The sequence below is a fragment of the Mesocricetus auratus genome, unplaced genomic scaffold (genome assembly GCF_017639785.1).
Source record: "Mesocricetus auratus isolate SY011 unplaced genomic scaffold, BCM_Maur_2.0 Super-Scaffold_6731, whole genome shotgun sequence".
Lineage (NCBI taxonomy): Eukaryota > Metazoa > Chordata > Mammalia > Rodentia > Cricetidae > Mesocricetus > Mesocricetus auratus.
This window is the reverse complement of record NW_024429185.1, coordinates 6236965-6251801: the sequence shown is the minus strand read 5'-3', so window position 1 is coordinate 6251801 and position 14837 is coordinate 6236965. Positions and strand designations below refer to the sequence as shown.

Sequence of the window (14837 nt, the reverse complement as noted above, 5' to 3'; positions counted from 1 at the left end):
TTTTCTTTTTTTATTAAATATCTGTGTGTATCCTTTAAGTGGCATCTGTCTATCATACCAATTCTAACAGACATCTTCAGTGGAGGGTTTTGCTGTTGTTTCAATTAAGTACAAAAATGGTTTGTAGACTTTCACCTATTTCAAAGTATCATCCTCATTATTATCACTATTTTTTCATTCAAGATCTGAACCAAACAAAAGGTACCACCATTATCTTGATTTCCAGACTTCCATGGAGAAGGCAGAAACAAAACATGCCTTTTGTCTGACAACTCAGCTTGATTTGTCATACTGAACAAAGGCAGCAAGAGTCTGTATTTTGAGCCACAGCCTTTAATGCTTTTCTTTTTAGAAGCTCACTAGCACAGCCTTTTTTTCAAAGGCTCTCCTCCTTATACTAGGATAAGCATCTAAGCCCTTTCCTCCATAGATACTGTTGCTACCAGGTTTACATGACCTTCTCTTCTAGAGCTCACCTACTCCAGGCAACAGTTGATGCTCTTTTTATAGCTACACTTAAATACCACCCATAAGTTCCTATTTTCAACTACATACTCTGAATATAACTCAGTTCAAGTCTTTTTGAGAATTAGCTTCAGGCTTTTCATTTATAAAAAGTTTAGACCTGTTTCAGACTGAGGCCCCCTTCTTCCTCTCCTCCAGTATTCAGCGTGATCTTTTGAGAATGCTGCTATAAAAAGAGCATCTTTCATAGATTTATGTCTGAATATTTGTTGGCTCCATTATTTGTGCATGCCTCTTTATTTAAACCAGTAGCACAAATGGAAAAAAAGTTAAGAGATATGATTTGACTTTACAAAGACAAAAACAATGTAAAGAATACTCCCACCACTGACACTGAATGGATCCTTAAAGATCATCATATTCTAACTTTTTGTGCCAAACCATATTCTGCTTCAAAGACATTACATGGGGAAGTTTAAACACAACAGGGAAACAGAATATACACTTGTGTTGCAGGAGGGGGAGGACAAGGAAAAGGCTGGGTAGTAGATACTGCATGCTTCATGAGTACAGATGAAAATATAGCAATTACAGGCACAGGGCAGATGTTTTATTTTGAAACTATAGAGATTAACATACAAGGAAGTAAAATGAGCACTAGCTCCCCTGCCCCCAATTCTATCACTAGTGACATCACTAGCAACACTCAGACACACTTGGGAGCCCAGGGACTTTCACAACTCCATTAAGAAGCACTGTGCATGACAAATAGACACACATTATATCTTTAATTCCTTTGTGGACTCTAAAAGACAGGTGCCATAATCACATGGAAGCTGAGAAGTTATATGACCTGCAGCCTTTTGCTCTCCAGATTCTTCTACACAGTTTATCTCAAAGTTTTGCAAATTATAGAACATTAAACACTGAGCTGAACTCTGGAATCCAGTTACAGAGAGGGAGGAGTGATGAACAAAGGGGTCAAGACCAGGCTGGAAAACCCACAGAAACAGCTGACCTGAACAAGGGGGAGCTCATGAACCCCAGACCAATAGCTGAGAAGCCAGCACAGGACTGATCCAGATCCCCTGAATGAGGATGTAATTTTGGAAGTCTGGTTAATCTATAGTAGTGGATCAGTATTTATCCCTAGCACAGGAATGGACTTTGGGAGCCCATTCCACACAGAGGGATACTCTCTCAGCCTAGACACACAGCAGAGGGTTTAGGCCCTGTTCCAAATGATATGACAGACTTTGAAGATCTCCCATGGAAGGCCTCTGGGAACAGAAATGGGATGGATATGGAGTTGGTAGGGGGCAGGGGGAGGAGGAGAGGGAGAGGGAACTGGGATTGACATGAAAAAGAAGCTTGTTTCTAATTTAAATTTAAAAGGGGGGGATGAAGACAGATTTTTTTTTTCAAGACAAGGTTTCTCTGTATAACTTGCTTTGTAGACCAAAGCTGGCATGGTCTACCATGCCTAGTGAAGATTCCAGTTTTACTACTCATTTCTCTTCAACTCCATTTGGTTAGAACACAGTAAGAAAGACAGGGGATCTGAGAAAACAATCTAGCAACAGCAGCTCCATCAAGAGGCTCAAAGCAATATGTCATATATGCGTCCCTTGATGACGTGGACACGGGTAGCCATGCTTGCACTTTCACTGGACAACAGGTTTGTCCTGCCTTTTCACGCTATGCTTCCTCCCAGTAGTTCCCAGGAACACCCCCTGGAAGAGTAGGTTCATGTTGCTGTTCAGCTTCCAACTCTCTAAAATAATCCCAATGTATTTTTCTTCTAAAGACTGAATTACTTCTGTATAATTAAGAAATATCTAAATACACAGTTAAATCCATGTAAGAAGGAAAGCAGGATCTACTCAACCATTGTGCTTATTACGTCCTAAGTTAATAAGGTTTGTTATAAGGCAATGACTGTTTCATTGTTTTTAATATTGCTAGTGGTATCTGAGCTATGTTACATGATATTCAATACTTCGAAAGAGTCACGAAGAGCAGTAAAGTTTCATCAAAGCTAATTTATTATGATGCCTAATCTGATTGAATAGGGAGAGCTGCCCCCCCTTTTCCTTTTAGTAAGCCTGCTCATTATTTTTTCATTAAAACTTCATTTTTTGAGACAGAGAAATAATTGATTTCTTATACCTTCACATGGTCCCATTCAATGTTAATATTTGTAAAATAATAATATAACATAACAACAAGAATAACAAAATCTGGTCTCATCCATATTTCCCCAACTATACTTGCTTTCATTGGTAACTGTAAAATCAAACACAATGGGGGAAGGGCAAACAAAGAGAGTGTGGAGACAAGGAAAAGAGAAGACTTCCTGCTGCTTGAGGTCAACCTTTTGGCAGGAAACAGAGAAGAGCAGGGCACCTTGTCAGTGTCATGTTTGCAGTCTTGTCTCCTGCTGAATGGGTCAAACTAGAGGCCAGATAGAACTGGGGAAGTAAGGTAGGCTTGCTTAGTTTTGCTTTTCTAGAAGAATCTTCATAGTTCTTGCTGTCAACTCTCTATTAACAGGTCCTCTGTGGAGTTTGAACTTATAAAATATTTTATCTCTAACTTTCCAGACTGTTTCTGAGTTGTTTTTGTTTACCCTTACAGACAGTCATCCTGATTAAAAAGCTAATGGTCATGAACCTGCATCATGTAAGTTCTTATTCTCTAATTGTGTCTTTTTGTTTGCACAAGAAAGTGCATTAATCTTGATGTAAAATTCATTTCTCTTTGTTGAGCTTTGAGTCTGTTTAAGGTTTAGGACTTTCTGCCCGATTTTCCATCATCATTAGAATGCACATCTACTTAAAAGAATGCTACATCAGAAATTACATTGAAAACAAAGTGTGTATCTATAAAGCATCTATAAAGGAATGGACACAGAAGTTCATGGAGTTCTGGAAACCCCTAAAAGGATCATGCCTAAACTCTGTCATTGGAGAAAGCAAGAAAAAAACAAATGCATCTGATTAAGAAATTTATTGAGAATCTGCTCAAATAAATCTATAATAATTTAAATTCAGTAGTAATCTTTCCTTAATGAAATAAAGCATTTAAACCCATCCTAAAGCAAACATACTGAGACTGTTTACAGAAGGTAGTAAATGAAACAGTATAGAAGCTTGAATGAAAAATAAGGCTTCTAATTGAGCATCAAATTCACTACCTCCTTTGAAGAAAGTAAATAAATGATCTACTTCTGGCTGTCTTCCTGCATCTAACTTTCTTCACTTTGGATTATAGATGTCTATAACTTTTACTCTAAATAAATTATGGGGAAAAGTATTTGTCAAAACACTCAAATTCCTTGTCAAGTAATTGAAGAAACAGCTAGAACTACAATGGCAATTATAGAAAAGGCCCAGCTTTGTCATCTGTCTTGTCAGCAGAGTGGAAGGCAGGACAGAGGAAGATTGTACAATCTCTGAAGTAAAGAACAGAGGTACATTTCTCCTTTCCCTTACACGAATATATTACGGTGTGGTTTTCTTACATCTATTCAGATAAAGCAGAATAGACTATCCACTTCCATCCTAATATTGGAGAATTGCTCAAATTGAAGTAAATCCTCCTTGTTTTTGAGCGGTATGTGATCTCTGAGGACATGTGTACATTTGCTTCCAGAATCTTTTCTGAGTCCTACACCAGCTGGTGAACACATGCTAAACCTTTAAAAAATGTCTCCAACTAAGCAACCACACATAATCAGATTTAGGTAGAAATGTTACTTCTGGTCCAAAGAAAATTGAAGAAATAAAATTCTAAATGCAACTTCTGAACCACAGAGATTTAAAAACAATTAAGGCCAGTGTGAAAGAACATAATAATACTAAGTTCAATAAAGTAGATTAAAGCATTTCTGACCATTAATACAGTAACTTACATTTTATAAGAAGTGTATTTTTATAAGAAATGTATTCAACAAACAGTCATCGTGTGCCTATAGCACAAAGAGGGATGCTCTCTCAGCCTGGACTCTTAGGGGAGTGCCTGGACCCTACCCAGAGTGAAGTGACAGACTCTAGATATCCCCTATGTGGAAGGATTTGGCAATAGGGTGGGGGGGGAAGGGGAGTGCGGGAGGAGGGGAGGGAGAGGGAACTGGGATTGACATGTAAAACAAGCTAAAATTAAAATAAAAAATGATAAAAAAGAAATGTATTCAAAATCTTATTTTCACTCTTACCACACTTTTTAAAAATCTCCCAATGTCATGACCACCTGCCATTTTATAGATCATTATATTATGCCAGTAATGGCAATGCCTGTCATTACAGGTTGGAAATAGGGTGAAGGGAGATAAAAGAGTTACTCAGAAGTTATGAGATGCTAACATACATTTTTGTGTTAATCTGTATGGTATACACATAATGGAAGTTTTCTCCCAAATTAAAAGATAACTAAAAAAAAAAGAAAGCAGAATATCAAAGAATTTAAAAATTGAAGCAGGAAAGAAGAGGAGAAGGTAGGGAAAGGTTGAACCCTCAACAATGTTACAAAGGGACACTGCTTTCAAGAAAACCTTTCTTTACCTGAAACCGACAGTAGACACCATTCCTATTATACAAAAACAAAAATGTTACCTTAATGGATGAGCGGCAGAGGGCTACACTAAAAGGAATTATATATTTCACATGACAGTTGCCACACTAAATGCCACTATTATTTCCAGTCACTGGATTCTTACAATAGCAAATAACAAACACCAAATAAGAGTCTCTCCCCGAGGTTCATAGCCATGATTATAGCTGCAGGACTTCACAAAGCATCAGACCAATGCTTGTAGAGTACAACAAGAACAGTATGCTTAGCCAATGTGGACAGCACTGTACAACATACATGCAGCCATGGAGGCAGCCATATGCTTACTACTAATATCTAAATGCTTTTTAATTAATACTACATAGCTAGATATTGTCCTGTCAATTTCCCTTTCTCATGTAGTTGATATAAAGCTCACAAGCTCTCCCTTGGAAAGACTATCATTTTCTTCTCTACTACCACCACACACGCACACACACACACACACACACACACACACACACACAGAAACAAAAACAAAAAGAGTTGTTAACACTCTAGCTTTAATAGAATGTGCACAACACATTGAGCATGTCACAATTTTGTACCCTCGATTTCCCATTATAATTTGAAAGTGTACTCTTAGAAATCGCAGCATCTACTCAATAAGGAAGCACCCTTTAAAAAATATCTTGTCGGACTTCTTTAGTATGGTAACGCAGTCAGGAAAAATCTCATAGGAACACATCCATAGAAAAAGAATTGCAGATAACTAAAGAATGGCTAGTCTTCCCCAGGAATGAGCCCGTAACTGGTTATCAAGTAAAAGTGGCCAGCCCTAAAAATCCAGATCACATACATACAAGTAGCATGAACTGAAATGCACAGGTTGCATTCACATAACAATAACAACGAAAGAAAAAGAGGCCCTGATGTGGAGGGACAACAAGAGGTGGAAATACTTGGAAAGAGGAAGAAAGAATGCTATTATATTTTAATTTTAAAAATCTTGTTATATAGTAAATCAAAAACTACAAGAAACATTGTATTTTTTAACAACATAACAACATAACTCTTAAATCAGTTGTATTCAAGTCACTATATTCTGGAGTCTGATAGTACTATATTCAATGCCTTCTTTAATTTTCCATAGTTTGTCTCTCCAAATGTGGCAGAAGTCCACCCTTTCTTGACATGTTACACAGGACTGGAAATGTGGCTTGTCATTACAGCCCTAGCTAAGCATGCACCACATACATAGACTAAATGTTACATAAACTATTATGAAGGACAGACGCCTCTCTCAACAAGCACATTTCCATCTCAAAGCATGACTCATATGTGCTATCATTCTTAGGCAATTCTTCCAAAGTAACTGATTCCAAAAGAAAACTGTGTGTACCAAGTTTTAAAGGAAAGACCAGGATTGAACAGAGATCTGTAAAACTCACATTCTCAACATACATATCTTATACCCTATTTCTAAAATACTCATATTCCACAGCAATTATTATTTCATATTTCATCAATGGATCTTAATTGCCGGGCGGTGGTGGCGCACGCCTTTAATCCCAGCACTCGGGAGGCAGAGTCAGGCAGATCTCTGTGAGTTCGAGGCTGGGCTGGACCGACAGCCTCCAAAACAATACAGAGAAACCCTGTCTCATAAAACCAAAAAAACAAAACAAAACAAAACAAAAACAACAAAAAACAAAAAACAACAAAAACCAAAAAAAAAAAAACAAAATAATGCTGGAAAATCTGTTTATCTGTTGATTTTGTCTCCTTGAAAACAATCTGATGAAAACATGATGGAATGTTACAAATAATAATGACAATTGCAAATAATTCAATCACTTCACAATCACTTGAGATTTCATCTATTTTGAAAGGCAGATGAGTGCCCCTGTGGTTGAGAATGAACACTGTCATACATGCCTCCAGAAGTCTGCAAATGCTTGTTTTTAAAATAACTATACCCGTGTAAGACAAAAACCACTCACTAACTAGAGGCATCACCAACTATTCATCATCTTCTTATTCTCTCTACATTACCTGCCATGATACAGATTATTAGAAATTACTGTTTTAGTAAACCTTGTAATCTGAAGCACCAAAATCAAGGCTCTATAGAAATGCCACCAATAAAATCCCAAACAAAAAACTTAAAACCTCAAGCAATCATTGGCTTAAATTAGAAGTAAATATAAACATAAGGCTGTTTGAAAACCAACAGTCCTGTGCTTACTTTCAGAAGATCCTTGGAGAAATCCACACCTTCATTTACTCCTTGGAGATTTGTAATGAACTCCTGACAGGTCATCTTCTTCCCAATATTCTAGAAAAAAGGAAAATATATCATAATGACATTACAGAATTAAGACTTATTCTTTAAAATGTGGGTAAGTAGAGTTAGTAACTGATCTGCTTTTGAATGTGTGTTGTCAATGTGTGTGTGATAATACAATTTTAACATAAGAAAGACACATGGTTTATTATGCCTTTAAAATGTATGGATCCTAAAGTTACGTTAAACCTTTATTTTAACCCAGACAACAACCTGCAATATGATATTGCATTTATACAGGTGATATATAATATGGTTTTAAATTTAAAACAAGGACTAAAATGCCATTTCTGAGCTGAATTAATGTTTGTATTTCCTTACATTTAAGTACACTGAGGGGCCTCAGATTTATTCACTTTGAAGCGGACAGACCATCTTATCAGTAGAGAAAACGACTTCCCAGTAATATAAACAGGAATTTGTGCTTACGGTAACAGGAGGAGCCAGAATGTTAACACTATGTTGAACCAGCTCCCTGAGTTGCAGCTCCCACAAGCTGACTGGGGCAAATGACATTCGTATATGCAGTGGGCTGATTTCTACCATGAACCTCCAAGACTAAGGAGTGGGAATCCCTGAAAATGCACAAAGAATATCTGCCCCTTTCAGGGCATGGCCTCCATCTTCCAATGCAATAAGCAAAACCTCAGTATGGCTCCAAAGCCACTTCATCTTGCAGAGCTGCTCACTTGAGAAATAAACCCTGTCAAGACACTGAAGAACCAAAAGCACTCTGCCACATGCAGGACAGGGCTGCAGACCTCTCAAAGGTGTGGAGCACTTCTGGCAGTATGCAATGCAAGTGAGCAAACAGTAGCATTCATGTCTGGACACAACAGTTTTACAGGTATGCTTTCCAAAGCTACTTTATTGCCTCATAAATGGCAGAGGTGGGATCTGAACCACAGCTGTCAAAATGACTCAAGCACATGCTCCCAAAGATAAAGAGTACAAGTATTTCACTGATAGTTTGACAGCAGCACATACACAGAACCCCAGCTTCCAGGACACACCCTTCTTCTTCTGAGTAATGGTTGCACACCTTCCCTGTGTTCTACTCTAGAAGGCTCATGCCACCCAGGCTATCTAAATATTTAGAGTTCAAATACTAAAACTGTTTGTCAGAACTCTTGCCTCTTCCATCAGCAGGTAGGCACGAATTTTATATGTAAGGATGAATAGCTTGACACTAAGAACAAGCCTTGCCAATCAATTTATTCAGTAGTTATTTCCAGTGAATTAAGTCTGCATTTCTGAAGTTTTGATGATTTTTTTTATTTAAAGCACAGGAAGGAACTTTAATTTTAAAATGTGCATTGCAATGGTGTACCAAAAATTCAATTTTCATAATCCTCTCTTAGGTCAACCAAGGTTCCTCGGGGTATGATCAAAAACAATTCAATATGAGATGGCAAGGTCTTTTTACATTCCAAGAACATAAGAAAAACAATGAATAATCATGAAGCAATTATGTCTTTTAAAAGCCTTTGCTTTTAACAAAAAATTTCCAAGACTCAGTATAATCACTAACCACACAAAATATTTTAACATGTCTGAGAAATTGAAATTCTTTTTTAGAATTTGAACATCATTTTGCTTCTAATAAACTGTTAATTATTACCTAGTATAAATCATTTTAAAATATGTTTAACATGTGATAACATATTTCATTTCAATTTGTAGTTTTTCTTGCAAATAAAAATTATGATCCAGAAAAAAATTCTAAGTATAAAAACCTAACATGAGTAAACTTTTATGGAAAAATCAGACTGAAACTATAAATTCAAGGAGAAATATGAAATAAAATAATGGTTCACTGGTGGATTTGAGCAAAGTAAAGTGGGAACCTTCTGGAAAGGCTTCCCTAGGACAATTGATAATCACGAGATTTAAAAAAAACCTCAAAGTTCTACAAGCCACAAGACAACACAGAAGAATTAAGGATTTTCCTGATGGATGAAAACAGTACAAAGTTGTACATGGCATTATAATCTCACGAATAAAGTGGCTGTTTCTTGCTGTAGATTCTTCCTGTAGCTTATTCCTTTCTGTAACAAACTTGGGTTTACTTCCCACAATTCAGCACTATCTGATCATTTACTGGGAACGATTTCTCCCATGCATTTGGAGTTTTACTGACTACACTCCCCAGCTCTGTGTAAATACCTGTTCTGCATTAAAAGGTCCTAGTTTACTGATTATATTCCTTAGCTATGTGTGAGGCCTGTTTCCCACTGTCAAGTCCTTGTTTGCCTCTCCATTGTAACTGCACAGTTAAAGTTAATTGTGAGTTTGGAAGAAGTGGGTTCCAGCTTTCATGGAAGACTCTAAGGAGTTTATGATTTCAATGATGTGATATGAAAATCAAAATAAATGAATCAGAAATGGAGCCAGAAAGACAGGGCTGATTTGTTATGTCCTGTTATACTCAGGACAAAATCATACAAACATGAGTTTGTCTTATTTGTGTGTCAAAAGAATACGGATTCTGAAGATGAAGCCCACTTCTGGTAGAGATGCTGTGACATTACTGAAATGACAGCAAAGACCTAGACTGGAATATCATATGCAGTCAATGACGGGATATTCCAGTTTCACCCTGCTGGTGTGATAAAACACTGACAACAAGCAAGTTACAAAAGGAAAGGTTTATTTTATCTTACTTCCAATTCATAGTCTATAACTGAGGGAAATCAGGGCAGAAACTCATGGGCAGAACAGGCTGATGCAGCAGGCCTGTTGAGAAACTGGAAGAACTTAGAGTAGAAACTGTGGAGAGACCCTGCCTACTGGCTTCCTCTCTTGGTTTGCTTACAGGCTTACCACTTCACCATATTGCCCAGGGCAAATTGGCTAAATTGGCACTGCCCACCGTGGGATGGCCTTCCTGTGCCAAAAGATGGCCCTGCACAGATAAGCCCGCAAGCCAGTTTGTTCTAGGCAATTTCTCAACTGAGATTTCCTCTCAGGTGACTCCAAGCTGTGTCAAGTTAACGAAGCTGGGGCATAGGAATTGAAAAACTTGACTCTTATGCTGAAGGACATTCTATTACAAGGAAAAGGCAATCCAACAGCACTGTACACTACAGATAAATCTTGTCAACCCATTTGCCTGCAAATTTCATGATGTCATTATTTCTTATAGCTGAGTAAAACTCCATTATGTAAATTACCACATTTTCTTTATCCATTCTTCAGCTGAGGAGCATCTAGGTTGTTTCCATATTCTGGTTATTACAAAGAGTGTTGCTATGAACATTGTTGAGCAACTGTCCTTGTGGTATGAGTGTGCATTCTTTGGATATATGTGCTAGAGTGATATTGCTGGATCTTGTTGTATATTGATTCCCAATTTTCTGAGAAACCACTGTACTGATTTCCAAAGTGGCTGAACAGTTTACACTCGAACCAGCAGTGGAGGAGTGCTGCCATTACTCCCCATCCTCTCCAACATAGGGTGTCCTAAGTATTTTTGATCTTAGCCATTCTGGCAGGTATAAAATGGTATATCTCAGAGCCTTTTTGATTTACATTCCCCTGATGATTAACGATATTCAGCAATTCTTTAAATGTCTTTTGGTCATTTGAGCTTCTTCTGATGAGAACTCTGTTTATATCTGTACCCCATTTTTTTTTTTGGTTTTACGAGACAGGGTTTCTCTGTATTGTTTTGGAGGCTGTCGGTCCAGCCTGGCCTCGAACTCACAGAGATCCACCTGCCTCTGCCTCCCGAGTGCTGGGATTAAAGGGGTGCGCCACCACCGCCCGGCTATTTTTAAAATTGGATTATTTGGTATTTTGGCATCTAGTTTCTTGAGTTCTTTGTAATATTTTAGAGATTAGTCCTATGTCAGATGTGAGATTGGTGGAGATCTTTTCCCATTCTGTAGGCTGTCTATTTGTCTCATTTACCATATCCTTTGCCTTACAGAAGCTTTTCAGATTCAGCAGGTCCCATTTATTATTTGTTGCTCTCAGTGTCTGTGATACTTGGTGTTATATTTAGGAAGTGGTTTTCCTGTGCCAATGTGTTCCAGGCTACTTCAAACTTTCTCTTCTATCAGTTTCAATGTAGCTAGATTTATGTTGAGGTCCTTGATTTACTTGGACTTGAGTTTTGTGCATGATGATAGATATGGATCTATTTGCATGAAGATGTTGACATCCAGTTATGTCACCACCATTCGTTAAAGATGCTTTCCTTTTTCCATTGTACCATTTTGGTTTCTTTGTCAAAAATCAGGTGTTCATAGGTGTGTGGATTAATTTCTGGGTCTTCGATTCAATTTGGTCCATGTGTCTGTTTTTATGCTAATATGAAGCTGTTTTTATTACTATAGCTCTATAGTAGAGTTTGAAGTCAGAGATTGTGATGCCTCCAAAAGTTCCTTTATTGTATAGGACTGTTTTAGCTACTTTGGTTTTTTGTTGTTGTTGTTCCATCTGAAGTTGAATATTGTTGTTTTAAGGTCTGTGAAGAATGTGTTGGGATTTTGATGAGAATTGCACTGAGTGTATAGATGGTTTTTGGTTGTTTTAATATCGACTATTCATAAAGGATGCTAGTATTCTTGTGATCTCTCTCTTGATATAAGGTTAATACTGTTCCCAAAGAGAATCTGAGAAGTGTCCTTCTCACAGTTTCTTTACATCTATGATATACTTTACAACGACAGCCATGCAATGAGCTTCCCACTGTAGAGAGATCTTGGTTCACTAACTTAACTCACTAGAGGTCTATTCAGAATTTATACATCTGAACTTCAGTAGTTTATTTCTTTGTTGTAGTTGTTCATTTCATCTAAATTATCTATTCTGTTGACATACAACTATTGACAGTATTTATTTAGGATCTTTATATTTCTATAAAGGCCATCAATAATAATTTCCCCTCTTTCATACTGCAGTTTGCAATATGAGTCTTCTGTTTTTCATGATTCAAAATGTCACTGAGAGAGGGCTGGAGAAATAGCTCAGTAGTAAAGAGCACTGACTATTCTTCCAAAGGACCTTAATTTAATTCCCAGCATCCATGTGGCAGCACACAACACAACTATCTGTAAGTCTGGTCCCAGGGGATGTGACACCCTCACACAGACACATATGAAGGCAAAATGGTAGCTCACATAAAAGTTTTTAAAAATCACTCATTTCTTCTAAAGAGAAAAATGTCACCAATATTATAGAAGAGTAAACACATGACCTATTAGTCCATTAATTGCTATTGTTCTTCTATTCTGTGTTTCTGCTGTATATTTCCTTTAGCTTCACTTTTCTATGTGTTTTTTATTTGTTTATAAATAGGTTAGATGGTTTACTTACACCCATTCTTCCTTGCTGAATGGTCCCTACCCAAACTCACTATATAACACTACTAAAGTTGTGTCCTAAAAGAGGTTTAATATTTTTAAATTTTTATCCAAAATTACTTCTCTATTTCCTTTTTGAATGTCTTCCTTGACCCATTGTTTACTTAGCAGTTTATGATTTAGTGTCCACAAATTTCCTTTAGTCCCTTTTAATTTCATACCATTGTATAGAGAACATAATTTGTAAAGTTTCAAACTTTTTGCATTTGTTGACTTGCTTTTTACCTTGCTCTTTATAACATTCAAGAATACATTAACATTTGTCCCTTGTTTCACAGGATGGCACATAGACACACTCTGGGAAAAAATATATATAGGGCTGGTCTGAAAGGCTATCAAGCACAGAGGCCTCTGTGTTTTGTGGGGCTTAAATATTCACCTAATTGGCACATGTCTGTCTTTACAGAATCACCACCTGTGTGTGTGTGTGTGTGTGTGTGTGTGTGTGTGTGTATGTGTGTGTGTGTAAAGCAGAGCTAAAGTAGGTTAAGTGAGGAAGGAGTCCAAGAATGGGAGAGGAGGAATATCCCTTTGTGGCTTCTATAGGAGGAATATCCCTTTGTGGCTTCTATAGGAGGAATATCCCTTTGTGGCTTCTATAGGAGGAATATCCCTTTGTGGCTTCTATAGTAGCTTTATTACAGTAATGACTGATTGAATTTGAATCACTGCCACGAGAGGCAACTCAGTCTTCAGCCCTATTCTCTCCTACAAGCAGAGTAGGTATGTATAGCATGGAGGATGAAAATCCTCCTAATCAAAGGCCTGTTCTCTTAGAATCCACTTGCCCCATTCTGTGGCTACCCAGTAAGTCACCTACAGTTACCTCTGAATAAGAAACTTTATCATCAAAAATTAAAGGGCTTAAAGGCTCTCTATAAGAATCTCCTCTCACTCGGAAAACTGCAAAGGTTTATGAGGTCTGTATTATTAGGTACTAGAGGTTAAAGACCAAAAAAGCAAAAGTTTCTCCTAGATCTTTTCTAATACTGTGCCTACAAAGGTTCTATTCCATGGGCCAGGGGCAAATAAACAAATACTATTTATTTAATTATAACATCCCAGGTGCCAATATTGATTTAAATTGTTACAACTTCTTACTGGATTCTTTTATTGTTATAAAACTATCCTACTTTGTCTCTAGTAAAAGAATACTACCTTAAAGTTTACTTTGCTGACAGAAGTAGATGCTCTTACTGTTTTGGAAGTGGGGGAGGGAAGTAGGGAATTCTTTCTTACCGTGTATGGGACCCACTATTCTTTTGTAAGCCCTACATTATTTGCTGAAAGCTAAAGCTTTAAAATAGCTTGACAATCCTGTGAATCCTTCCATTCCTCTTGTAGTTGCTACCATTGATTTGTTTAGTAGTTATAAGGAAATCTCAGTCCAGTCATTAGCTGGCCACTGAGCTAATGAGCCACAAGAACTAAGACAGGGTCTGCAATGGCTTTAGGACATGCTGAAACATGCTTTTAATGCTCTAGCAGGCAGTTCACTCCCATCTCCCCCTGGACTTTCTACCTATGCAGCATCTTAAGGTCAGGCAGAAGTTGCAAGCCTATATGCTTCCCAGGTCTTTCTTGGGTATTCACGTAAGATTTTCTAAACGACAGAAAACATCATCAAAGCTCCACGTGTGTTCTGTATCCCCTAACTTTCACTTCTACATATTTTGATATGGTGTTTGTCACAACTTGTCACCATCTAAGGCAACAACAATACTGAACAGCTGCCATAGGCAATCTGCAGGAGTAAGTGCAGAGCCAGGGCAAAGAAAGACAAATCCCAGGAGTGAGCATCTAGACAAACCATTGACAATCCTCTGGAGAGGAGGCTTTGGAGCACTCCACATCCCTGCACCAGCAGGCACTCATCTTTTGCTTTCACAGACACGATTTGTAAGGCAGTTGATTTTAAAGGCTGGTCTCATAGAGCTGAAGAGAAGGAATGTAACATGACAAGTAAGGGCACTACACAATGGTTGACTGGACATTAGGCATTTCCGTTTGTTTTCCCTTGAATACACTCTAGACTGCTACAAGCTTGAGGTTGATTTCCAGAGCCCTAGAAGTGGTGACTATCTTTATCAGCGTTATCAAAGTTC

At 37.6% G+C, this 14837-nt stretch overlaps 1 protein-coding gene across 5 annotated transcripts in view; it reads right to left on the bottom strand.

Annotated features, from left to right (window-relative positions):
* The window catches only part of Psd3 (pleckstrin and Sec7 domain containing 3), a 435804-nt gene that overhangs the window by 189916 nt on the left and 231051 nt on the right, over positions 1 to 14837 (bottom strand). For all 5 annotated transcript variants that reach the window (XM_040742209.1, XM_040742210.1, XM_040742211.1 and 2 more), the window contains one exon: positions 7265 to 7354. In XM_040742209.1, the coding sequence (XP_040598143.1) occupies positions 7265 to 7354 (90 nt within the window). The remainder of the gene's footprint in view (positions 1 to 7264; positions 7355 to 14837) is intronic.